Raw genomic sequence first — 27332 nt, 5'->3', positions numbered from 1 at the left:
ACAACTTTTATATGGGGAGGGGCGGACAACAACAATTCTTAACTGATCTCACAAAGACCATTTTGGCTCAAATCCAGATCGTCTCACCTGCTGGTAGCCAACGACAATGCCGTCGTCGATCACTATTACTTTCACGGCAAACCAGCAAAAGTAATCCTTAATCGTATATTTTTATTCATCGCTGCGTACGGTATGGTCGGATTGATAAAGCATGATGTGCGCATGCGCGGTAAACCGTTGTATGGATTTTTGTTGCATTGTAAGGGGAATCGTAATCATTTATCAGGGCAGGTTATTAGCCAAGGTTGCCAGGTATGCAAAAATGCAATTGTTTCCCTTTCTCAAGTTATACATATGTTGACCTCTCTATTTAGCATGTGAAGAAATCACAATATAATACTGAGGGGGACACTTTTGATGACAACTGACCGATCCGTCCATTAATTTTCTATGCCAGTCATCTTGTCCAGGTGTTGCAGGAAGCTGAATCCTATCTGACGACTGGTCAACAGTCAATCTGAGCACATATATGGAGACAGCCAACTATCCACACTGACATTCATCCCACTACTGAGTGAGAGCTAAACCCAGACTGCCTTCACTCTAGTCAGGTAGGTGAACCACTACACCATCAATGACCTATAAATGTCCAAAAAGTGTCAAATGTGAATTTATCTTACTGTTATAATGACCCAAGTAAGCTGGGCACTTCAAAATATTACCTGACGCTTGAGTGTAAAGGCGCAAAGCTTAAAGCCTGGTAGACGCAGCCTGCTTTTTCTAGCTAACAGCAGACAAACATTCAAACAAACAATCCACAAAAGAGCATGTCTTTGCCTGCTGGGAACAATTGAACAATAAACACCTACAAGTATTCTTTGTCTCACTCAAATCACAGTGAAATTTGACTAAACGTGCACACAGAACACCCACAAATATACATGTGCTTCAGCATGAACCATTGCGCAACTTTGGGGTCAGCAGAAGGTCAGACAAACAGAGAGGAAATGTAACAATTGCTTTGCGTGAGTAAAAAAAGAAAAAAAGGCCTGGTTACCAGGCTTTAAACGATCAGGGTTTTTGGGGCTCATCACCCCTCAGCGACCTGCGCGTTGAAAAAAAACAAACATTTTTGCCACTGTTTCACTGTCTTTGCAATGCTTCAAGGATGCCGGTCCACCTTAAATCTCATATTAATTAGCAGACTCACACAAGGACCATAAACAGCAGAGAGCGGCTTTCCATGCGGCAATAAAAGTTCTTCAGCAGTTACATATTGACAAGTAGCACCAAAGTCCTTGAGCAGAGGCCCAAATTCATTTGTGTTGGCCCGTCACAGCAAACTGTATGTGGGAAGCACTGCAGTTCTAACATTTGATTTCTTAGAGATGATCTATAGCATCAGCGATCGATCGACGAATGAAAGACAAAATGCGCATCTCATGCAAATTATCGGCCGATCAGATCTGTGTAAATTGTACCGTCACTAACCTGGTGGGCTAGGATATAGATGTTATGACCAACATCCAATGGTTTGATGTGGTCTGGAGCACTGTCTTCATCCTCCTCACTTTCCAGAGCTTGGCCATAGGCCTCTTTCATGACATCCACCTCAGGAACAGCAATTGGTCAAATTTTAAAATGGCATCCACCAATGTGCACGACGCTACAGTATATCGGTACCACAGTCAGATACACTCACAAGCTCAGTGGGTCTCATCTTGAAGAGAATTTTTTCCGCGTTCTCGCTGTCATGGCGGCTCTCCATGATGGCCAACAGGAGTTTGGATGCATTATTCTAGAAAATATTTTCAACTCACTGAAATAGTCAGCCTTCATCATTGTGTGATCACACTAATCGGACACATGGTTAGGCCTCACCTTCAGCTCCAAAACCAGGTCCAGGCGGTTCTTCCCCAGTGGGTTGATGGGGTTTACAATCAGCGCAATAATGATGTCAATACCATTTGACTCATGTTTGGCTATACATGTCTGGACAGGGAAGAAGTACACAATGATGCTCGGCTCTCAGAAAGTAAATTGAAATTTTGATTTTGAAACAACATGCTGAAAAGAAAAAGAATGAGTTACATTACAAGCGCACACCTTGTGACCTTCCAGATTTAACAAATTTACTTACTACAAGATGTAGTTTGCACCTTTTATCCGATCACCAAAAAAAAAATTATTTCATCGACATTTCATTTGTCATCATTCACACACGTTTTCTGGTTTGGTTTGTTTTAATCTTTGTTTACTGTCACACCACGTAAATTGTAACCAGCTGCCTGAAACCTTTTTTAAAAAAAATTCTTATTTAATATTTAAAATAATAAATCAGCTAACGATTTACCTGGTTTTCATGGCAGGGTCCCTGGCAGTACTCAGTGATGGTTTCCAAAGTTTGACGAACAAGATCAACATTACTCTCATTTATATAAAGTCCAAGTAGTCCAAGGCCTCCAGTGGTGCTCCCACAAATACAGTCCAGAAACTGAAGTGTCTCACATACTAGATTGTAGTTGGTCTTGTTGTTCTGTGAGCGCAAATAGTTCTACGCACCGAGGAGACAGACATAGATCAAAACAGTAGTTAAATCCACAATTAAAAGGCGAATTTACAAGAATGGCAAAAAAAAAACACCAAAACAAAACAAAGTACCTGCAGATCACAATTGTGGTTCTCACAGAGAAGCTGCAGGAAGCGTAAGATGGGTTTCATAATAGTGATGGCTTGGCTCATGCGAGTCTCCTCCAAGGCCTCTTCAGCCCCTTTCATGTCACTGTTCTGGCACAAGGCTTCAAGATCCGGATCCAGCTCTTTTCGGAAAGCACAGAAAGCCTTAGAGGTCACAGACGAAGCCTCTTTAAGTTGCCCTCGCATGTCCTCCCTCATATGAAGTCCTGAGTCTTTCCCTTGCAGCATGGATGAAAATGTAAAACGTTTCAGTGGAGGGCAGAGGGGCATTTTAGAACAACTGAGCCATTGCAAATTGAGTGATTCATTAATAATCATCAGTGAAAAAGAAAACAAACTCATAAATCATTTTATCTGATTCATTTCTGGAGTGAACAAATGAGCGACTATTGCGGCGGGTGCTGCAACATGAAAGCACAAAATCTTGATACAATGGTCTTTTGATCGGCTGTGGATGCAGGAAGTCACATGGTCTCTGACATGTGACAGCACAGGCTGAGAATAACACTCTACAGAGAGGTCAGCAAAGCAGTCTTTTGGTTACTCCACCACAATTACAAAATGAGCTTCAGGACCACACATACTGTATAGGGACTTTAGTTTGGGGCGAGTGTTTTATTTTTTAAGGAGCCTGAAGCTTTTCAGCTGCTGCAGCCCGTTTGTACTCCAATCTGTAATTTGTGAATAAACAACACTTATGACAGACCATTGGGGAAGGGAAGGGCTATTTACGTATGTATTTTTTTTTTCAATGTTTCACTGCTTGTCTGTACCTTTCCTGAATCCGACACAACCAAAGTCAGTGTCGTCATCCCTCTTTCTGCAGGTGAGCTCAAACATGTTGACGGACACGGTGGCACGGATCTCCTGCTGGGCCAAACGCATGCGGTCGTAGAAGACCTTAATGAACCTCTCCGACTTCTTCTGCTTGTATAGTTGACTGTAGAAGGAGTCCTAGGGGCGGCGGACAGATTTGCATTTCAAATGATTGTCACTCTTGCAGCGAAAATGGATGATCGAGTCGATGCCAATCACCTGGATCTGTGTATTTCCGCCTTGCAGAAGGGCGATCCCCAAAAGAACACTCTCCTCAAACACTTGGTCGTTCTTCGTGTTGACAATAAGGTCAATCACTAGCTCAGATGCCCCAACGTTGTCCAGCTGACACTGGATCTCCATTACGCTACTGCATGGCTTGTCAAAGTCCGCTGTGAGCGAACCTCCTGCAGACATCAATCATACATTTCGGCCATGTCAATAGAAATCCTTCAAATTGTAATTGAAACTTGCACAGTCATGTTGGTGGTCTATCCCAAAAAGGTTTTGCTCTGCTCTGTGAACTTGGCTCATTTTCTACACAGTACCTCCAAATGTTGGCTTGGGAAAACAAGCATGGGAGCTGTTTCCACTCCCGCTGTCGGACTTCGAAATCAGTCTTTGATTTCCAAAGTAGCGAGTGAGGAGAATCTCTCTCAACTCCTTTCCCTGAATGGAATGAAAACATACAGTTAAAACCACATAAGCCTTCTTGCAAATGTAGGTTGAATATATTTTAAAGCAGTTTTTAGTCCCCCTAGAACTATCAAGATTCTGACAATGAAATAAATGACAGTATGTTTGTAGACATATGTACTTTTTGTCAGGTGTATTGGGAGGGACCCAATGGTCCATAAAATGGCTAAACAGAAGCCATAGGTGTCCTTGAGTTTCTAGAAAGGCGCCCACAAATAAAATGTATTATTATTATTATTATTATCTCTCAATTCCCAAAATGTGTTATGGACTATGTATAAGTGACTTATACAGCCCCAAATTTTAAAAGACAACCTGAGGAAGGAAAAAAACAGAAAAAAACCCCTGTGAAACGTGCGATAGAGATTGGCTGTGGTTTCCTTCTAGTTATGAATCGGATCACCTGATAGCTTAAATCTAGCGCTACATGAGAAACATCACAGATTAACATGCTGACCGACCAGTTGCATAATTGCATCCCCAATGCGAATACTGCGCTAACATTGTCAAGGATACCATAAAGTGTTTCAACTACATACAGAAACCAATTAGGCAGCGTCACACCTCACCACCGTGGCTGGTTCGGTGCAGTCCAGCAGAAGACGTGGACGTGCACATGCAGCTGATGCTCTCTGTGTCAGTAAACATCTCATCTGCAGTCAGTGGAGACACTTGTCTGCCTGCACTGTCTGGCTGGCTGAGTATTCACACAAACACTAGCACGCACGCACACATCCTTCTTGAAGTTGAGAATCCACTGAGCCCTCCTCATTTCCATGCAGCAATGCACAGACACAGTCTGTGTGTGACTACAAGAAAGACATTACAAACTCATCCCAAAGCACGCTTTCTAACTTATTGCAGCTAGAATCATGTGTGACTCAACGCTCCCTCTTTTTACCAGGACGTGTTAGTTTTGTATAAATTGAAAGAGAAAAGTATGACTGAGAAGAAACTATCTGGGGGTTTTGCTCGTTTTTTCTCCGAAGGTTGCTGCAGTCTGCTGGCTCGCTCCGCGAGGGGGGCGGGGAGGGGTGGGGGGGTTCAGGCAGGATGTCAGGAGAGTCAGCCCAGTCTGACTCATCGTGCTGCTGCATTGACGAGAAACCCTCCAGTCAGACATGTAGTAGCCATGAGAGGAGTGACAGAAATAGAGTTACTGTAGAGTAACCGGTGATAGTGTACAAGGTTGCCGAGGAACCACAATCAAGTTTGGTGCAGGTTTATGTTGGGGTATTAAAATGTGCACCAGCACGCCACACTGCAGCTCTGGTGTCCAGAGCTGCGGCTCCCCACCTCCGGCATTTACACCCCCGCCCCTCCACGTTTCCCCTCCTCCCGCTCAACTTCCATCTTTTCTTTGCCTTGCATTTCTGCTATCTGTATTTTGTTCTCCTACACAGAAGCATGGAGGAAAAATGAAAGAGGTTGCCCTTTGCTCGATTACATTCAGACAAGGTCAATCGTCTGTGAAACTCGGTCCATTGGGAGCAGAATGTTAGCCAAATGAGATCTGAATCATGCGGACAGCTACAAGTGAAGCCTACTCAGGTGACGCACACAAAACACATTATGGGGGAGAAAATAAATTCAGGCTAATCATGTGTGTAGCGGATACAGGCATGTGTTTCTTGGTACCTCACAAAGCCATGTACCGGTACATTCCCCGACCAAAGTATTGGAACACTGAGGCTAATGCCTTTACTTTTGCTATCGACTGGAATGACTTGGTTTGGACAACATAAATTAACATGCAGCTTTTATTCAAAGTACTTACATTTCCTATATGTATCCACATCTGAAATTGAATTAATCGCAATATTTGCATTTCATACCACATTTTTAGGTGAGCAAACCTAGCTGACCAACAGACTTGTGAGAGACTTGATGTTTAGTTTGAATATTTCCTGTGATGCTTCCACCACAACCTCTTCCGATTGGTAAAATGTTTTATAAGGTTCAAGTCTTGTTTAGGACATTAACTCATTCACTCCCAAAGACGTTTTTAAACTCCTCGGAGCGAAGTAATCTGAGGCGTTATGCCCTTGGCACCTCTGGCAAACATGTCCTGGGTGAAGGAACCAGAAAAAGCATAGCGCAAAAGACTCCAGTGACAATTACAAATATCACAAGTAAGTTTTCCATTGCTCAGACGAGGGTCCCTCCATCTTGTGGTTGGGGGATGGGTCCTGAATGTTATTTGTGATTATGCGCCCCCCCCCCCCCCCCCACCCTCCTTTCCAGAGTCCTTGGAGGGGGTTCCAGACAAAACTCCCCCTGGGGACTCCCTCGTTCTGCTGGGGGACTTCTGTGCTCAATGAGCAATGACAGTGTGACTTGGAAGGGCGTGATAGGGAGGAGCCGATCAGAACCCGATCAGGGATCAATTATTGAATTTCTGTGCAACACCAAAGTAGGGGCAATTTAAAAGATTATTAAATACAGAGTGCAGGTGCCCGAGGCAAGGCCGAGCACAGAGGAGACTAAAGAAGCACCATCATGGAGGGCCATCAGCAAGAGGAGCCGTGAGCAAAGGCAGAGTTACACAAGGATGGCTCGGGCCCAGGCCGACATATCAATTATAATAATCAATGTAACAGTGCACACCCTGGAGAAGAGGGGGGGAGTACGAGAGTCACATGTTCCTATTTCAAACAGGTTTATTTAAACAAATTTGTGTTCAATATCCAGATGTAAATAAAAGGAAATAAAAGATGTTCTGTTTTCTCTCTCTTTTCTCACGTTAATCTTTGATGCCGTATCAAAATATTAAACAGTCTACAACAAAAATAAAGGAATTCGCTACACTGTTCTAAGAGGGGAGACGTGCCAACTTATTCAAGTTAGGAAGTTCATTGTAAAGAAAAGAAAATCATAAATGGAAAAAAAAAAGAAATTAAAAACCCAGACACAGTCCTGCATTAGTACACATAAATGGAAAGTGTAAACGGCACAAAACCCACGGATAGTTTAGCTCAAAACATTGCCGTGATCTAAACCCGAAGGGAAAAACCAAACAGCAGTATTACTTGGTGAAATGCATTATTGAGACAGAAGACCACCCTGTAAACACTAATGGCAAAAGGAATCCAGAGTGATTTTAAGAGAAATAATTTTTCTATCGCGAGTGACAGGTGGAAAGATTGCACTCGCAGTTTTAGGTTCAGACATTTTCACTGACCTCCGTTTTCTTCAAAATAAGTTGAGCAAGACATCAATTTGGGATTGTGAGTGATCATTTGGATGATGTTAACCGGAGTGTCTATGATTTAAATCTTATATAAATCAGCATGTATTGTATTGTATTGTATTGTATTAATCACAGGCTATGTTTTTGGTGCATTATTTTATCAGTAACGCTCTAAACCGAATTAACTCAACTCTGATTAATGCCCACAACCAGGGATTTCATTAAAGGCTGCACACTCATCACATGCCCGAGTTACAATGTTTTCGAGATACACTGTGTCACGGCACAGAAAATGCTTTTATCCAGCAAACCGGCACAGCAGCAAAACAAATTAGGCCCAAATGTGAGAGCAATTGGTGAGACCGCTTCGAGAATGTTTGCAGGATAAACAAGCGTTCAATACCGTTCGATGGAGGGTTGCATGTGATTTCTGAACCAGATTAAAATTGGAAGGACTGATGTGTTCAAAAAATGTTTTTGTCCGAGCACAGCATGTTTGTTTCATAATGATTAATGTTTATTTTGCCAACAAGTTTAACATATGGTCTGAAAGTAATCTCTTCCTAGATCATTTTAGTATTCGGATGTAAAGGGCTGACTGTACAAACAATATGAAACGTTTCTCCCCAAGCTTTGTCATGGATGAGACATCACAAAGAGACACAAAGCCTGGGATGACGCCACACAAAATTTGGATGAGGGCAAATAGGATTATGTCACACAGCGTGCGCTAAATGCAATGGGGAAAAAAACAACCAAACAACCAAAAGAGCGTACATGCACGTTCATTATTACTGACAGATACGATTGGCTTAATAGCACCACCTAGCAACACCTTACACACTACAGCCACACACTCAACCAACATCACATGGTTATAGCTCACTATCTTTTTGTAAGGCAATTTAGTGGAAGAAAATGGATGGGTGGAGGTCATGTTTACTTTCCTATTCAGCAACCATTTGCATCCATCCATCCATCCATCTTCTTCCGTTTATCCGGGGCCGGGTCGCGGGGGCAGCAGCTTTAGCTGGGAGGCCCAGACTTCTCTCCCTAGCGACTTCTTCCGGGTCTCCCTGGGGGATCCCGATTCGTTCCCAGGCCAGCTGGGTGACATAGTCTCTCCAGCGTGTCCTGGGTCGTCCTCGGAGTCACCTCCCGGTGGGGCATGCCCGGAACACCTCACCAGGGAGGCGTTCAGGAGGCATCCGAATCAGATGCCCAAGCCACCTCATCTGGCTCCTCTCGATGTGGAGGAGAAGCGGCTCGACTCTGAGCCCCTCCCGATGACAGAGCTTCTCGCCTTATCTCTAAGGGAGAGCCCGAACCGTTTGCATTTATGATGAAAATGTAAGTAAAACGAAAGGAGATAAATACAAAGCATACCACAATTCAACAAGCTGTGACTTTTTCTCCCTCAGATTTAATGACCCCCAAATGAAACAATGATGCAGATAATTTGCAGGTTTTCCCAATCCCAAGAATGCAGTATTAGCTCCTTTCAAAGTCCCCCAAACTGTGTTTACTGTTTATTATGTTTACAATGAGTCAACTGTTTCCATTCTTGCTAAGTCAGATCACTTGAAAAAGAATAGAGGGGCATGTGTTGTCAATAAATTTACTTTGCAAGATACATTTGTGCTCCTATTAAAAAAAAAGAAGAAAAAATCGTCTGGTGCCCTGAACAGAATGGAGTGGTGAGGGAGCGTGGAGTCCATTGATACTAAGCAGGTGGAAGTAAGACTAGTGGGTTACATTTTTTATCCATCCGTTCATCCATTATACGTGCAAACTTTACCACATGCGGCTTGCGGGCTTGATGGAGCCTATCCCAGCTGTCTTCAAGCAGTAGGCGGGGTAAACTTTGAACTGGTTGCCAGCCAATCACAGGGCTCACATAGACCAACAACTATTCGCACAAAATCACACCTAAGGACAATTAAGCGTGCTCAATTAACTTACGATGCATGTTTTTGGAATGTGGGAGGAAACCAGAGTACCTGGAGAAAACCCACGCAAGTACGGGGAGAAAATGCAAACTCCACACAGCAAGTCCGGAGCCCAGAGTCGAAACTTGGACCTCTGCATTGTGAGGAGGAGATGCTAACCAGTTGGCCACCATAACACCTGTTATATTATTTACTGAAATGCAAACAGTATGATAGTGTGCTGTGAATGACCCCCAGATTCTTTAAATGGGGGCAAGGGGACACTAAGGAGCGATTAACTAATGCAGTATGAATAAACTATCAACTGTTGACAATGTAGATTTTGTGCCAACAAGTAGAACTTCTGCTTTGGCACCATTTAATTGCATAAAGTTAGAGGTGAGCCAGTTGCTAATTTCGGATCAACAGGAGGTAAGAAGATAATGAAAAGCAGGGGCCCCAGTTCAGAGCCCTGAAGTCACTGGGTAAGCAACGAACCATTTCCTTTTTTTTTCGCCCCCAATTAAAATGTTTTTTGTTGTTGTTGTTGTTGGTGTTTGCCTTCTTGGTGGTGTTGGATGGAGTTTTACACACATTCAAACCTCTGGTGCTACTGCTCTCTTCTATGTGGTGTTAGTTTTGAAAACTAAAAAGCATGAAAACATTTTTTTTGTTTTACAAAAGGCGTTTGAGACAATTATCGTTAGCTTGCAATCAATGAATGGATGTTTTTAATGTTCATTTGTATTTACATGTTAATATGTGAGGGTTATAAAGTTGTGCAGCTTTTGTGTGAAAAAAAGACACACACACACACACACACACACACACACACACTTCCTGTGCCCAGTCACGGTCGGAGCAGACAAACAACACGTGCTCTCTTGTCACTGTGGAAACCGGAACATAATATGGAGACACCTGACTGCTGAATCAAGGATGCCCATTTCCCATGTCAATATCATTAACACTTTCGACTGAACGGCTTTCACATAAGCAATTTAAGGTTTGGAATTACATTTCTTGTGATGGGTCACACAGTTTAAACAAACTGACTTCAAATTCCTGGCTGGTCACAGAAGACAGCTTGAATTCAGATAAAGGTCAAAGCATGGCAGAGTTGATACAGGGACAGCCAGCATGGCAATGCATGCCTCGGAGTGTGCATGTGTCTAAGCGAGGCTTACCATATACCGGTACATGGCCGCATGCGATGTGCTTAGCATCGACTGGGTGGTAATCTGTAAATCTGCTTTGCCTTGGGCAGGTGGTGTTAAACTTGGCAAGTGAGAGAAAATAAAGGACAGACAGCATGACAGAGACTGACGGGGATAAGTGTGGAAAAAAAGAGAGGTGAGTAGAGATGGTGTGTGGCAAAAACAAAAGCGCTCCCAATATATACATGCATGAGCATGCATGATGGTGTCTGGAAAATCTATTACAATTCAGCAGCAAATACCACTATTGCACTTTAAGGGCATGTCTTGAAAAAATGTGTTCAAGACATTCAGTCAAGTGATTCCCAAGTAGTGTACCAAGAGAGAGCATCAGGTGTCATAGGAAATTATCCAATTTCACTTAATTTGCCAGAAGAGTTTTAGATATTAATGTCAAATACTGTATACCTCTGCTAAATAAACTGTATCCACCTGTTGCAATTTACAGGTATACAACACTAAATTGTGGCATCTTCGGCAAAAATTTCACCTTGAGTAAATACGGAAAATTTGCGACTACATTGAGACGAGATGATCAATATTTTAGTGTTCATTCATTTTTTGGGACATTTTTCATTGGTGATATGCCACCAGTTTTTAATGTAAATACTGTATGTGCAATAAAGATGGTATGAAACAACATGCTAACCTCATACATGCTAAATTGAAGACGTGTTTGGCAGGGCTATAAAGACCACGGCTGCTTCATTTGGCAGCTGGATTGGATTGTCACCTCGTTGTCCCACCACGCGCAAACCACACATACCTTTGTTTGGAACTGGTCAGCACTAAATTAATTTATTGTGCTCAGGGCTCAAACATCACCTAATGTGTCACACTATAGAGGAAAACAGGGTTTGATTAAAAGCGACCGAATGCTGAAAGTGTGAAAGGATCTGATGAGTGATATAAAGTACAATAAGACTATCAATATTCCATGAAACTCCTCATATTTTGACACTAAAAAACATTTCCGTTCCTCTCCAAACAAACATGGGTGTATATCTTTCAGTAAAATAATGAAGTATTGTGAACATACAGTATTTGAATGACATTTTGTCCTTCTCAGGCACCCACAGCAGCAAACACACACACACGCACACTACCATTCAAGCCATTAGAAGATAACTATTTGGAAAAGGTGCCCGTGTCACTCTTCGGTTACTCTGTTGACCACCCAGGTGCACATCCAGAAAGCGATGAACTCAGACAAAGCCTGAAGGGGAGACTAAAGTAGGAAGAGAACATCAGCGAGCAGACAACGGAGAGAGGGGAGGGCGTGAGCGAGAATGTGATATTCCACGTGACGTTGGCTCAGCTACTGCGGGCTATTACATAAGTACAAACCCCTGCCCTCTCTCCACATGGACTGAACAGACGCCGCTTCTCTCCAATCCCTAACTCGGCAGCCACCCCACACTTTTTTTTCCCCCTCTTCCGCTCACATGGATCGTCACATGGCTGCCTCCCTCCCTTCCTACTCAGCCCCAAACCCACCCCCCACCAACTCATCACACCCCTGGGGAGCCACCAGCCTCTAATGCTAATGCTGTCACTCCGTCTCCCTCTGCTTGTCTGGTTTTCTCTCTCTCTCCTTCTCATTATTTCCATCAACTTCTTTCGCTCTCTCCCCCTGCTTCCCTCCCTCCCACTGTGCGGCGAGGCTGCAGCTCCACGCTCAGGGCTACGAGGATATGACAGAGGCCACAGAGACATGCTTGAGCACACACACCTACACAACCCGATATTTATCCTACCTCTGCGCACTGTCTGGCTTTTTGAATGCCCTGTTCCACAGTTTAAAGAGAGACGATCCACTCTCTCTGATCTTATTCTGTACTAATGGGGCATGATTAGATAATGGGATAGAGAATACAGTATCAGAAAATGTAAATGTAAAAGGGTGAAGGGGGTGGGGGGTTGCCACTAGCAAAAAAATGACGCCCCTTAATTTGTTGAGAGGTTGCGTACATTTATTCAGGGAATTTAAGCTATTGTATATTACTCTTCTGCGCATAACACTCCTCATTTGGTGTATTCGTTATTTTTTATTCTACTAGTTTTGAATCTTCAATCTTGGATTCAGTTTACAGATGGCAGATTATGGTGCATAAAAACGTCCCCTTTAGCTGCGACCATCGGAGTTTCTTTTTCTCTCGGATGATGTTCTTGGGCTGCTTTGCTACATCCTGCACAGAGTGTCTAGAACTGGGGTGTCCAAACTTTTTGGACCAAAGATCGAGTTTTCGATCAACCAGCCTCCCGCGATCGACCCTTACTGCGCACGCACATACGCACGCCATGATGAGCAACTGCCTGACACGGAGGTATGCGACACACTTTTGCAGACCGTTAACTATCGTAGCTCACACGTACCATTTTAAAGTGCTCCCCTCGGCCCTCTAGATTCCTATTTTTTGCTCATGCCCTCATGAATTGTACACGAAACAAACTCTAAATGAGAATAATAGCAAGAAAAGATATAGCGCAACAGCTAACAACTTCCTTCCGGTGACGCAGGTCACGCGCCACCGTAGGTTAAAGATTTACCTGCTTTATTTTATTTTAGTTTTTAAATACTTTTTGTGAAAATGAGACTGATAGGATGATTAGGGCGCAGTGTAGATTAACACAAAAAATATATTACTAACATGCACAAAGATACCCAAATGTTTGTTTGTTTGTTTTTCTGCTCTTCACCCCTCGTGATCGACGTAATGGGTACCCCTAGTCTGGAATCTGTGCAGATGGGTCCTAATTCAAATCCTAAAAATAACCTGTACAAGAGAACACACTGAAATATGAAGTCAGTGATTAAGAGTCCATAACAGAATATTTTTTTCAATAATATTGCATGTCTTTTTATTGGGTTTGCAAGATCTTGTGAATTGACAATGAGCGGTAGGCCCTTTTTCAAGGAGTTTTCATTGGTCAAAAATGCCACAGGTTTTGAAAGAGCTGTTTTCTTATCAATATTCAAAAATATTCACGAGACTCAAAATAACTTTTTGGTTTGTGGAGCCATGACTTCATTGGAGAATTTTTTTTGTAGGTTAATCCCAGGGACATAAAACAAGGGTTTTATGAAGCAATAAAACCAATAGCGGGGAAGTTGAATGCATAGGGCTGCAGCTATCGAATATTTCACTATTTGAGTATCAGACTGACAATTTTATAGAATAATGGTCTATTCAAATAAACAATATTTTTACTTCAGGCATTAAGCTTGATAACCAGCCGTGTCTCCCTTTTTTTTTTTTTTTTTTAATCAACGGTCCTTAAAGTCACATTGTGCGTAGCATCAAAATGTGTTTTATTGCCCAGCAACATTTTCAATGGGGCAGTTTAAAATTATATACATTTAAATTAGCGCTTGGTAATAATTCAATATCAATACGTAGCGCGACGGCCGTGATCAGTATCAACAGAATATATGTTAGCTAAAATGTTCAATAGAAAATAAAAAAATAAATACCCGGTAAACCAGGAAGGCGATAAATTTATGTGACAATTACAAGCAAGTAAAAGGAGATTTTGAGCAGAAAAACGTGTCTTGAGAGCTCGTCGGGCGAGTGCGGACTAGAGGTTGATATTTTTTTGCATCATGGGAATTCCACGACAAAAAGAGAGTGAGAACTTTCCCTTCCAACAAAGGATTGGAATGGGACAGGACAGAAACTTCACAGGAGCAGTTTTTTTCCCCAATTTGGCTTTGATTCCATGTTGCACTAAACAGTAAGAGTCCATCTTTTTTTAAACGTAGGTGACCCCCAAAATGGAAGCGGTACAGGAATGGGATTTGTTTGGGAACGGGGGGGGATTTTTTTTTTTTCTGTGGGCGTGGGATGCGGCCGACAGTGAAAATCCACTTCCAAGTCACCCTCGTGTGTGGACACAAAGAAGAAACGGCTGAACCAACGGTGAGTGTGGAGTGTTCCGATGGTAATAACAAGTTAACAAGTTGAAGTAATCCGAGAAAGGTTGGTCAACCGTCATGCATGCGCACCTTGAGAATATTAATTGGCTACATTTACGTGGTTTGAAGAATGAATCAACGTTTATGTAATTGTTTCGACGATACCATTTGTGGTAGCATCTTCCGCAAATAAGCATTTATGGCACTGATAGAGGAGCGGGGATAACAACAACATGTTACACTACCATGCAATGTACACAAAACAATGCTAATACTTAGAAAATGTTTTTTTTCTGCCAGATATTTTGGAAAAACATAGGGAAATGTTATGATTGTTGTGCTTCATTTTATTTTCTTTAGCCTATTTCAATATTTCAACTTCTTTTGATGAGGTAAAACCAAAAAAACATGCAATTAGTTATCAATAGACAGCCATATCACCAGGCTCTAATTTAAATTTATAGGATTTCTTGTACGTATTTGTGGGGTGGGGGTTGTGAGGTTATTTATTTATTTGGGGCGGGGGGCATTTTTCCCCTGGTTTCTTGAAAAACACATGCTAGATATCCATCAGTGTTTTTGGTGAACTTAGGGCTAATAAAAAATATATATATATATGTTTTTCCCCCTCTCAATGCATTCCATTGGGGGTCAATTAGACATGGGTTTTCCGTATTGGCGGGCAGGCCTGGGCCCTATACCCCGCGAATAGCGGCCACTGTGAATAATTCCATTCAAATTCAGCCTGTTTATTCCAATAGGTGTTCACATGGAGCATTCTCATTGGGTTTGGCATTTGGTTTCATTCTAATTAGTATAAAAGGCTCGATGTAAACTAGCCTCAAGCCAACTCTCTCACTAATGCTGAAAATAGTAGGATACAATACAGAAGTGATACTCGGAATACAAAAAACTGTCATTGAAATAAGGAACGCCAATATCCCTAAAATTGATGCAACCTTGTGTCTACAACAAAATAAAGTTGCATATCCTCAGAGGAGGAACATCCCCCATGCCTGGAAGCAATCCTCATGCAGGTGGTTAATGACCTGACTTTTGCAGTACACTCGCTGTACTTTCCACCCAGACAAAAACACTCACATGCGGTCACTTCCCTCAATCAGGTGATGTTATTCCCTCCCCAAAACTAAAACCAAACGTGTCCTCCACACACACCGCTGCGGTATTGATTTGCTTGTTCAGACATCGCCCCTCATCCTTCCTCCTCGTACGCTCCCTCTCAGTCTGTGTCCTCAAGTGCCTCCTATCCTTATGTAACTCAGAAAGGCCCACTGCATACAGATGAGTGAGATTCTTGGCTCACAGACACGGAAGAGAATGAGGGTTGCCGGTCGCAGCAGAGCATTGCTGACACTTAGAACAAGGCTTAGCGGATCACAATCTTGGGGGTGGGGGGTGAATGTTCACCTCATTACAAACAAGGGCTTTCCATCTGCGAGCAAAAAAAAAAAAAAGGTGGGCGGACTACTCACAGACTCCTGAAACCAGTCCTTTTTGTCCAGCATCTCTCTGAGTGTCTTCAGGATCTTGATGCAAAGCTTTTCCTCTTTGTCCATCAGCTTCTTGGTGTGTTTGATAAGCCTGCCAGAGTGATAAAGTCATGGATAAGCTCCAATCAGATTTTGATTTTTTTTTCCTTCCTAGAGGTCACATGACCCAGCCTTTTTTGGAATGTGTTCCAGCCATAAGATCATTACTTGCAAAAAAACAAAAACGTTGAGCAGTTTGGACATGAAATATCTTGTCCTTGAAATGTATTCAATTGAATATAGGTTGAACATGATTTGCAAATCATTATATTCTGTTTTTTCTCATGTTTAACTCCTTCAGTACCAGCCATTTTTAGACCCATTAAAAAAAACAACAACTTTCTTTTCTTTTGTCTTGTAAAAAAAAAGCGAGGAAAAAAGAAAACCTAAGTACATGGTATTGAATGTGTGAGTTCTGAAAAGACATAAATATGTCTTTGGGAGTGAAGGAGTTAACACAACGCCATAACCTTATCGGAATTGGGTTTGTGTATTAAGATGAGAGCAGGCTAACGCAAAGAGTTCGCATGGATGGTCCATCAGTCTGTCACTGATGGACGCCGGTTTTATTGACGACTGACAGAAAGAGACCCCGACTGTCTCGTATGTTTGTTTGCGGGGGTTTCTTTGGGAGGACTATGTTGACGCTATATGATTGAAAGTGAATGCTCTTGCTTTCAATAGGATCTCTGCAGGCACTGTGATGGACAGCTATGACTGTAAGAGGAAGGTAAAATGTCTGCAGAGCATTCTGTTAAAAGGAGAAGAATGGAGTCTACAATGGTGAAGATCTTGTTGTCAGACAGGGCAAAGAAAAAAACATCGAGGTAAATAAAAGGGTATCTGTAACTCAGTTGAAATGTTCATCTTGAAATGACCGTTGCGTTTCCCAACCTTTCTTGAGCAAAGGCACATATTTTGCAAAAATGTCATAAAATGTGGAATTCCTCTTTGGTTACAAGTACACATCGAGAAAAATAAATACATATGTTATTTTTGTTGTAGCTTTTACTCTTCAGATCTGCTCAATAAATAGTCTCAGCATTTTATTATATGTTATTTTACCTTCTTTAAAATCTATTCAGCTAGTGTTTAATGGCCATACAACCTGATATTTCCTGTGATGCCATTCTGCAAATCGCCGTTGCTACGTTACTGTATATTTCGCGATACAGTTCAGACATTGAATAATTCAAAACGGATATAAAAACAAATAGGCTGTCAATATTTTGTCACTCAAAACCATTGAAAGAACTACAGTCGAAATCTTAAGAGAATGCGAACATTGCTCAGAGTCTTTCTCGTGGCGCCTGTTTGTTGTTTTGGTTGAGACACATGTGTTCCTGCCTCTCCTCAAAATATCCGGAATGTTCCTGAGAGGCTCTGATAAGGGTTGGCATGTCCGAGTACGGTTCGTAATTAAAATTGCTTGTGAAGACTGATTATTCTTTGTGCCTTGCCAGGAGACTGGGCTGAGTACAGTCCACGATGGGAACAATAAACCTCAAATAGACAGCAACAAGGAAAACAACTACAACATTGTCAAAGAGGCAGGTTTCATGCCTGTCTCTTCACATTTTTTTCTCATTGGATGCCAAGAGCACGTCTGTTTGCTAGTTGTCAACAGAGTGTTATTTGTGTGTCGTATGTAGATCTTGCTACGGCTCAGTAAACTGTGTTACCATGGTAAATAATAATAATAATAATGCATTTTATTTAAAAGCGCCTTTCATGCCACCCAAGGACACTGTACAAACAATAAGAAAATACAATGTAAAAATTTGTAAACGGGATGTTATATAAAAACAGGACATAAAATCATAAAAACATAGGAAATGGAAGAGCTATGTGTTCTAGGCAATCCTGAACAGGTATGTTTTTAGTCGGGACTTGAAAGTGGAAAAAGGTGTGCAGTTTTGGAGGTCCGGAGGTAGGTTGTTCCAGAGCTTTGGAGCAGCGTGACTGAAGGCTCTGGCTCCCATGGTGATCAGTCGGGCAGGGGGCACCGACAGTCGGAGGGAGGACGAGGATCTGAGGGAGCGAGAGGGGATATGCACCTGGAGAAGGTCAGATAGGTAAGGAGGGGCCAGGTTGTGGATGGCCATATATGTATATAGAAGCAGTTTGTAGTTGATTCGATGTTGAACAGGGAGCCAGTGGAGCTGTTGGAGAACGGGGGTGATGTGCTGGTGGGAAGATGTTTTTGTGATGATACGAGCAGAGGCGTTCTGAACCAGCTGGATTTTGTGAAGGGACTTTTGAGGTAGACCGAAGAGGAGAGCGTTGCAGTAATCAAGGCGGGATGTGACAAGACTGTGGACAAGGATAGCAGTGGTGCGGGGGGTGAGGGAAAGGCGAAGTCTGGTAATATTGCGCAGGTGGAAATAAGCAGTGCGGGTGATGGTGTTGATATGTGAATGGAAGGTGAGCATACTATCCAGGATGACACCCAGACTCTTAACCTGGGGGGAGGGGGACACGAGGGAACTGTCAATGTTGAAGGAAAAACTGTTTACTTTGGATAAAGTGGATTTGGTGCCAAGAAGGAGGACTTCAGTTTTATTAGCATTTAATTTAAGAAAGTTTGTTGTGAACCATGTTTTGAGTTCGGAGAGGCAAGAGGTGAGGGAGGGGGGTGGGAGTATGGAGTTTGGCTTGCAGGAGAGGTAGAGCTGGGTGTCATCAGCAAAGCAGTGAAAGTGGATGTTAAATTTGCGGAGGATAACGCCAAGAGACAGGAGGTAGATGTTGAAGAGAAGTGGACCTAGGACAGATCCCTGTGGTACACCTGTGGTGACTGGGGAGGCCTTTAAGGTGAATGATTTGAGCTGGACAAACTGTGTGCGGCCAGTGAGGTAGGAGTGGAACCAACTGAGGGGAGTGTGGGAGAGACCAATGGAGGAGAGTCTATTGAGGAGGATAGAGTGAGAGATTGTGTCAAAGGCAGCGCTCAAGTCTAAGAGGATGAGGATGGAGACTAAACCGGAGTCAGATGCTATGAGGCCTCGCATGGTGGGATGCCTCCACGTGGCGCGAGGGGGAACGCCGGGGGACTCGAGCCCCTGCTGCGGCTGAATACCTACCAGCTGACGGGGAAGGAGGAAGGACCTCACCGGAAGGAGAGACACCTGATGCTCGCCCCGTCGGAACGGAGGGAAGTGGGAGTACCCACCCCACAACCCTCCTTAAATGAAAGTCAGGCGAGGGCCCTTTTAGGACCCGCACGTGGCGCGACGAGGTGGGAAAAAGGTTCCCCAGGGGGCGAGTTGGGGATGGTAAGAAGGAAGCGCAAGCAAGGCGGGATGGACCAAAGACATGTGGGAGGGTGGGTGAAAGACAGACTGGTGGGGATTCACCCCCATCCAGGCCCTGCAAGCAAGAGGGGAGCAAGGAGCAGAAACAATAAAAGAAGAGAGAGGAATGAAAGAAGGGGAGAGAGGAGGAGAGGAAGGGCGGGACGGGAAGGGGGAAACAGAACTGAGGCTCGGGACAAGAACGGTGAACGAGTGATAGTCACATGGAATGTGAGGAGATTGAGTGTGAGAGAAACATTTAGAAAGTGGTTGAGGAGAGTAGCAGAAAGAGTCAACAAAGAAAACTGGGAAGTGGTGCTGATGACGGAACTAAAGGCAGATGAAGCCGGGGTGGTGTGGTTGGGTGAGGAGGATGAACAGGTAGTGCTTGTTCATGGGAGGAAAGCCGGAGTGATGCTGAGGGGAACGGCATTGAGGACGTGGATAGAGGAAGGACAGCAGAAGTGGCTGGGAGAGAGAGTGGTGGCGGTGGTGCTGCGAGGGCTCGGGTTGGTATCGGTCTACCAACCGAGCTGGGGAACGGACGAACGAGAGATGGAGAGATGCCGACGAGATATGGGGAGCCAGGTGGGAATGGGAGGGAGGGAAAGACTGATAATTGGAGGAGACTTCAATGCGAGTGTGGGAACGAATGTGAAGATAGGAGGAGTGTGTGGGGGGCATGGGTTGGGAAGGATGAATGAAGCCGGAAGGGATCTAATAGAATGGTGTCGGGAGCACAATCTGGCATATGTTAACAGCTATAGGAGGTTTAGAAGGAGGGGGACGTGGCGACACATGGCAAGCGGGAAATGGTATGAGTTGGATGGATAATCTGGTGAAAGGGAATGAGAGACATCGCATGGTGAAAAGGATGTGGACCATGAGTGAGTATGAATTGTCAGACCATAGACCGGTGTGTATGAAGGTGAATGGGGAGTGGAAGAGATGGAGGACAGAAGAGAGGACCCAAAGGAGAACGGTGCAAGCGAAGTGGGAGGTGTTGAAAGTGGAGGAGAAGAAAAGAGAATATGAGGAGAGGACAAGAGAGAAATTGGAGGAGTTGAACAAGGAAGGACGGGGAAAGGAGAGTGGGTGGACAGAGCTGGCGAACATAATGGTGGAAACAGCAGTGGAGGTATGTGGAAGGGAGAGAAGAGAAATATCCAATCCTTGGATGGTAGAGAGAGAGGAGGAGATAGAAGAGATGAAGAAGAGGATAGGGGAGAGGGTAGACAGAAGGAATAAGAAATTGGAGACACTGAATGCGAGGAGAAGGTTGAGAGTGAGGGGAGGAGGGAAAGGAGTGGGGGAGATGGAAGAAGAACTCACCAGACTAAAAGCGGAAGTGAAGGAAACGCGAAAGGAATTGAAGAAGCTGCTGAGGAGGCTGGAAAGAGACTGGTGGGAAGGAGTGATTGAGGACTGTCAGGAAGCATGTTCTAGAGGAAGGATTGGTGACATGTACAAATGTTTGAGGAAGTTGGGAAAAAGGGATAAACCGGCCGCTCGGAGCACGGCGGTGACGACAGAGGAGTTCAGGGAGCATTTTGAAAGCGTGTTGAGGGAGAGGTACGAGGAAGAACCAAGAGTGATAGGAGAGGCAGTTCAAGGAGCAGTAGATCTCAGAGACGATAGCAGAGCGAGCGAAGCAAACGAGATCATGAATGAGGTGCCAGAGAGGGAAGAAATCATGGAGGCTATGGGGGAGATACGAGAGTCAGCACCGGGAGAAGATGGGGTGAGAATAGGATTTATACGGAGCGCGTGTGAGGAAGTGAGAGAAAGAGTGATTAAGATAGTGAGGCAGATGTTTGAGCAGAGGGCGGACCGGTGGGAGGGAAGTGTAAAAGTGGGACTGATGGTACCGATACATAAGAAGGGGGACAGGAATGACAGAAACAACTACAGAGGAGTGTGCCTGCTGAGTATGGGCAGCAGGGTGTTAGGGAGAATGTTAGCGAAGCGACTGAGTTGGTGGGCCGAACACCTGGGGCTCCTTGACGAAAACCAAGCGGGCTTTAGGAAAGGGAGGTCCACAGCAGATGTAACGCAAATGATGGTACGCATACAGGAGGATGTAGAAGATTGTAAGAAGAGAGTGACCCAGGAAGGGGTAAGGGACATGAAGGACAACGACTGGCCATGTGCAAGACTGTTAGATTTGAAAAAGGCGTATCCGAGAGTGAGCAAACCAGCGCTATGGATGTTGCTTGAAAGGTACGGGTTGAAAGGCAGATGTCTGGACACCATTATGGACCTGCATGAGACGACAGAGTATAAGGTGAGGGGAAGGGAGGGAGTGAATGGAGGATGGATGCCAGCGAGAGGGCTGAGGGAAGGATGCTCTACATCACCGATCCTCTTTAACATCTACCATCAGGCGGTGATGAGGCAGGCACTAGCGGCGAGGAATCAAGATAACAGGGAGGAAAAAATGGTGGTGTGGAGGTGGATACCAGGAGGGTCATTCGCAGGTGAACATGGCTGGGAGAGAGGGAGCTCGGAAACAAAGGAAGTGAGGGTATCGAGCGCCTTGTTTGTGGACAACACTACTATAGTGGGGATGAAAGGAGAGATAGACGAGAGTGTAAGGAGAGTGAAAATGTAATGGCCCAGTGGGAAGAGAGGAACAATGAGGAGAAGGAGGAGGTGCTGGAGTTTGGAACGCTAGAGGGGGAGGAGATTAGAGTGTTGGGAAGCTGGATTGGGACTCAGGCAGATGTGAGAAACAGGATCAAGAGGGCAGGAAAGCTATGGGGGAGTGTGAAAGGGTGGTTGAAAGGGACACGACTATCTAAGAGGTGGCAAGGGAGAGTAGTAGAGGCGTGTGTGGAGAGCAGCTTGCTGTATGACTGTCAGGTAAGAACATGGATGAGAAGGATGTGGGGAAACTACAGAAGTGGATGGATAGGTGCTACAGGTATGTGTGGAGTGATAGGAACGGAGAACCACTGAGGAAAATGCAAGAAAGAGGAGTGAATATGTATGATGTAAGGAAAATGTTGGGAGTAAAATCCATCGAGTGGAAAATCGAGAGGCGAGTGTTGCAGAGAATTGGACATGTGATGCGTATGGGAAATGAAAGACTAACAAAAGCTATGGTATTGGGATGGTGGGAGGAACTGGAAGGAAGAGGGAAGAGGATGGGGCGCAAAAGGAAAACGGTGTTGTACTGGAAGAGAGTGATGAGGAATGCAGGGATGGACTGGACGGAGGTGGAAAGATTGACGAGTGACAGGGAAGGATGGAAGCGGAGAGTGAGAGAGCGAATGGATCACCTGTATAAATGGGAAAATCAGAAAGGTCACAGATATGAGGCGCGAAGGAACGAGGAAAGACTGGAAAGGAATGTGAGGAGGGTGAATGATGGGTTGGTATGTCGGTATGACGGGTGCGGAAAAGTGTGCAGGAGTAGAGCTGGTCTAACCATGCACGAGAAACGCATACACCGCAGGAACGAGGAACAGGTGGAGTTTGAGTGCGAGAAGTGTGGGAGGAGTCTTTGAGTCGAAAGGTAATAAAATGAGTCACCAAAGGAGTTGCACGGGAGGAGCGTATGAGGAGAAGGGAGAAATGAGACAGTGTGGAGGGTGTGAAAGGTGGGTGAGGAAAGCAAACTATGCCAGACACGTGAGGGGGTGTGAAAGAGTCTGCAGAGAGTATGAGGTGGAGAGGGAAGGAGGAAGAAGGGAGGGAGCGGGCGTGGCGCGTGGAGGGAGGGCAGGGGAGGGGCGAAGGACGAATGGGGAGGGGGGGCGCGGAGGGAGAAGGGTAGCTTGCGGGAGGTGTGGGAAGGAAATGTTGGCGGGGAACCATGCGAGACACCAACGGGATTCGTGCCGGGTGTGGGACCCGGGAGGGGGGGGCAAGTCCCTGACGGGGGCCGATTGCCCAGGATCGGATCGGATCAGATGCTATGAGGAGATCATTTACAATACGGATTAGGGCAGTCTCTGTGCTGTGGCGGGGGCGGAAACCGGACTGAAAGGGTTCATAGAGAGAGTGAAGGGACAGGTGGGAGTGGAGTTGAGCAGCAACAGTTTTTTCAAGGATTTTTGAGATAAATGGAAGGTTGGAGATGGGGCGGAGGTTATCAAAGTTGTTGGGGTCAGATCCATGTTTTTTCAGTGTGGGGGTGATAGCAGCGGTTTTGAGGAGTGATGGGACAATACCAGAAGAGAGTGAGGAGTGGATAATAGCAGATATGCGAGGAAGCACAGAAGGAAGGCAGGATTTAACAAGGGATGAAGGGAGGGGATCAAGCTGGCAAGTGGTGGGCTTGGATTTGAGTATGAGGTCGGATAATTCAGCAGTCGTTGGTAGAACAAAACAGGAGAAAAAATGACACGGAGAAGTTTCACATGGGGGGGGGGGGGGGGGCAGGCAGGTTGTGATGGAGTTGGTGATGGATCTTGAGGATTTTGTGGTTGAAGTGTTCCATTATGGAGTTGCAGGTTGCTGTGGAGTACAGGTGGAGGGGGAGAGAGTTTGGTGGCCGGAGGATTTTGTTCATGACGGAGAAGAGAGATGTTGAATTTCCTTCGTTGGAGAGGATGAGGCCAGAGTAGTAGCTGGATTTGGTTTGTGCAATTTGGTCTTTGTATTTAGTGATATGGGTAGTGTACATGTCCTTATGGATGGTGAGACCGGTTTTCTTATAGAGTCGCTCAAGTTGGCGGTTTTTTTATTTCAATGATCGAAGAGCGGGTGTAAACCAGGGGGCAGATGTAGAGAATGAAGCAGTCCTGCTCTTCAGGGGGGCGAGAGAATTTAGAGTATTTGTGAGGCAGGAATTGTAGTGGGCGGTGAGGTCATCCGGGTTTGAAAGGGCGTCTGGAGGCGGGGAACGGTCGATAATGGAGCAGAAGGTGTCAATGTTGATATTTTTGATATTACGAAAAGAAATGAGGCGGGAGGTTTTGATTGTAGAGAGACAGAGTACGGTGTTAAAAGTGAGGAGAAAATGATCGGTTTCAAGAAAAACATCAGCAGTGGGCTTGGAACTAAAAAGATCCGTACACAGCAGCAGCGGCTTCTGAACAACATGGGGGCTCATATGGTCGTGCTGGACCTCCTTCAGATCCCCTTTGAAAAAGTGAACATGAACCACCACTGCCGGCTGACTTATCTTGTGACAAACTGCCTGACCGTAACTCCTGTTGCCTCTCTTTTAATTGTTCTTTCTCAGAGTGATGATAAGATGAATGAGCTCATGACCGTGGCACATGCTTTACTGCAGAACTTCTGCAGAGGGAACCAACAGAACCAATTTCTGCTACATAAACACCTCAATCTCTTCCTCACTCCAGGGGTGGGTATGATTCGAATCGTATTTGAGAAAGCACTACAATACAAATTAAGGACACTTTATCCGCCGCACATAATGGCAGAGTGTGAAGTATACATTTTTCGACGACTTTCGATTTTAATGAAGCCTTAATTCACACCCCCCCCCCCACCTCACCCCACTCGCATCACTGACCAAAGTCGTCCCTGTCACAAATATGCATGCGACATGTATCCTATATGTGCAACATGAACTATGTAATAGTACAGGCGCTAGTCGATGTTACCCCAGGCTGCCAAACATGAAATCTTGTCTTTCTGGAATTTACTTTCCGAGTAGTTTATCTTAGTGGAAGATGAAAACTTGACATGTCAACCGAACCTTGTGAAGTTTCTGTTTTACTTGAGCCTTAAATCTAGTGTGATAGTGACTTACTTTGACATAAAAGCTCCACTCTCACAACGCAGGCGAGCGGCCTCAGGAAACAGCAGCTCAGGACTGTGGAGGACATCCACCAACACGGAAAACTCGGCCTGAACCATCGGACTGAACTGCTCTTCCAAATGGGACACCACACCCTGTACATGCATGGGCACATTCATCATTTCATTTGGAACCAAAATGATTGAAAAGCTGATTTCATTTTGGAAGAAAAAACTGTATGTAAATGGCATGCAGAAAGAAATGAGGGGATTCACCGACTCAAATTGAGTATCATTGCTGAAAGCTGTCACAATTCTGTTCTTTTATATTTCATATTTATTTTGCGGCAGAGTACTTCTTCAAATAAACACAACAAATCAGAATGTTACAAGCCTTTTAATCGTTCAGTCTCATTAGACACTGAAGAGAGTGAGTATCTAATGTGCTTGATCGCCTTGCAAGGTTGAGGACAAAAAACGAACGAAAAAAAAACACTTGTTTTGTGTTGCTGTAGCTGCCGTCGTATGTTGGAGCGTGGGTGGGTAATAACGGGGAGGCATCTGTGCCAGTGTGTGAACTGCCATGGCTGTCTGATGTGTGCAGAACATGTCAAATAAAAGTATTCGATTTGTTCGATTCCTCCCAAAAATATTTTGTCTACCCGGGAAGATTGGCCTGATCTTTTTCAAAGTGAATGCTCTTTCTACAGCCACAATTAACCACTACTAGTGCCACTAGACATGCATCCGCTAAAAAAAACAAAAAAACAGGTGATTGCTTCTTCCGGTCGAGTGATTTGAAAATGACAGCGCAGTGAGATCAAAAACAGACTCAAATAAATCTTCATTTAATCGATGAGACGCTGCCGAGTTGTAATGCCTGCCGGTGCTTATCCGTTACTGAAAATGAAAGATATGTCAGAAAGAGGTTTCAGGTTGAATCACTATTTTGGTAACCAGAACTCAACATTTCTTCAGTTCAAGCCCCTTTATATTTAACGACTGATTTAACAGTTTTATGTTATTTCCCATAAGAAACAATTCAAAAATGTGGTGCCCGTACAGGCAGTAGGATTTAGGGCAGGCGTTACTACTGAGTCGCTTTCATTCTAGACTTACATACGAGTAGTTAATTTCTTAATTGCCACATTCAATTGACCGTGAATTGAAGGCCAAGCATCCTTCTGAAAATTGATTGGGCCATTACTTCAATTGAAGCATACTCTGGAAAGTTCGATGAAATGAAATACCCTTTTAATTGTATCCCACAACTACAAGTTATTGTACATTCAAATTAAGTTAGCTTATTCAATTAATGGGTGAAGACAGAATTTCTTAGTTTCAAGTAGTTTATGCACGATCAATAAAAGTAACTGGCTGCATACTTCAGCCTATCTGCTGATAGCCATTTCTGACTTTGTGATTCCTAGATGAAGGAATACCTGCAACTTTTCAATGATGGTCTTGTAGTCAGGGCCGCCCAGGTGCTCTTTGCGGGGCCGCGTGCGCGCAGAGCTCCTCCAGTCCTTTGCTGCCCGCTGAACCATGTTGCTGTGGACCTTTAGAGACAGCGTGTTGACCTGACTATCCAGGTCAACTGGGATCGCTATTGCCCTTGCCTTGGCTGGAAAAAAAAAGCATTGAATTGGTGAAACACATCCGAATGATGTGAAATGAGAAACTGTCAGTCAAATTGAAATAGCAGTAGTACTTACCAACATCAGCAAGTGTCCTGATGCAGTTCTCAATATTTGCCTTCTGACTAACCCATGTGCAGTTGTAGAGCCTGAAAGCTGACTGGAGCAGCTTGATAAAGATGGATTGGTTTGTCTGTTGAAAATGGAAGACACAAAACACCCTGGAATGAAGTGTGGTGCAAATGTCGACTAATAAACTTTAAGCAAATCTAGGGTATGATAACAACAATTAGCTCTTAACATAAAGTTCATATAAAAGACTCTCTAATGCATAGTAGTTTCACTATTAAATAACCAAACACTAAATGCATGTCCCTACCCTACCTTACAACTAAACTAAGCCCTTAAAGAGTGCTATTATGATTATGATCATAATAATAATAATGAGTCTTATTGACATTAAAATACTCTGCTGCAGAATTAAAGTTATAAACAATCCACAAAATGATGTTTTGACATTGTTGGGGTAATACATTTTTATTTTCTGAGTAAAAGTAGTAAAAGTAAGCAGTTTCGCAACACAACAATTTCCGTATTGGCCCGAGTATAAGACGGCCCTGATTATAAGACAACACCCTTTTTTTCAAGCATCAAGTTAAAAAAAAAGACCTTTTTGAACA

General features: G+C 44.1%; 2 protein-coding genes across 4 annotated transcripts in view; one reads left to right on the top strand and one right to left on the bottom strand.

Moving 5' to 3' along the window:
• Positions 1-27332, bottom strand: part of itpr2 (inositol 1,4,5-trisphosphate receptor, type 2) — a 70907-nt gene that overhangs the window by 14721 nt on the left and 28854 nt on the right. For 2 of the 3 annotated variants that reach the window (XM_052060795.1, XM_052060796.1), the window contains exons 34-45: positions 26731-26845; positions 26458-26639; positions 25029-25171; positions 15954-16062; positions 4062-4182; positions 3733-3920; positions 3471-3651; positions 2662-2915; positions 2354-2554; positions 1882-1992; positions 1703-1798; positions 1492-1611 (exon numbers count right to left, since the gene is read on the bottom strand). In XM_052060795.1, the coding sequence (XP_051916755.1) occupies positions 1492-1611; positions 1703-1798; positions 1882-1992; positions 2354-2554; positions 2662-2915; positions 3471-3651; positions 3733-3920; positions 4062-4182; positions 15954-16062; positions 25029-25171; positions 26458-26639; positions 26731-26845 (1821 nt within the window). The remainder of the gene's footprint in view (positions 1-1491; positions 1612-1702; positions 1799-1881; positions 1993-2353; positions 2555-2661; positions 2916-3470; positions 3652-3732; positions 3921-4061; positions 4183-15953; positions 16063-25028; positions 25172-26457; positions 26640-26730; positions 26846-27332) is intronic. The other variant, XM_052060797.1, reaches the window with a different exon arrangement.
• bmal2 (basic helix-loop-helix ARNT like 2) overlaps positions 22880-27332 on the top strand; it is a 210575-nt gene continuing 206122 nt past the window's right edge. The window contains exon 1 of the mRNA XM_052060877.1: positions 22880-22889. Within this exon, the coding sequence (XP_051916837.1) occupies positions 22880-22889 (10 nt within the window). The remainder of the gene's footprint in view (positions 22890-27332) is intronic.

This window comes from Hippocampus zosterae, chromosome 3, assembly GCF_025434085.1.
Source record: "Hippocampus zosterae strain Florida chromosome 3, ASM2543408v3, whole genome shotgun sequence".
NCBI lineage: Eukaryota > Metazoa > Chordata > Actinopteri > Syngnathiformes > Syngnathidae > Hippocampus > Hippocampus zosterae.
This window is presented reverse-complemented; position numbering and strand designations above follow the sequence as displayed.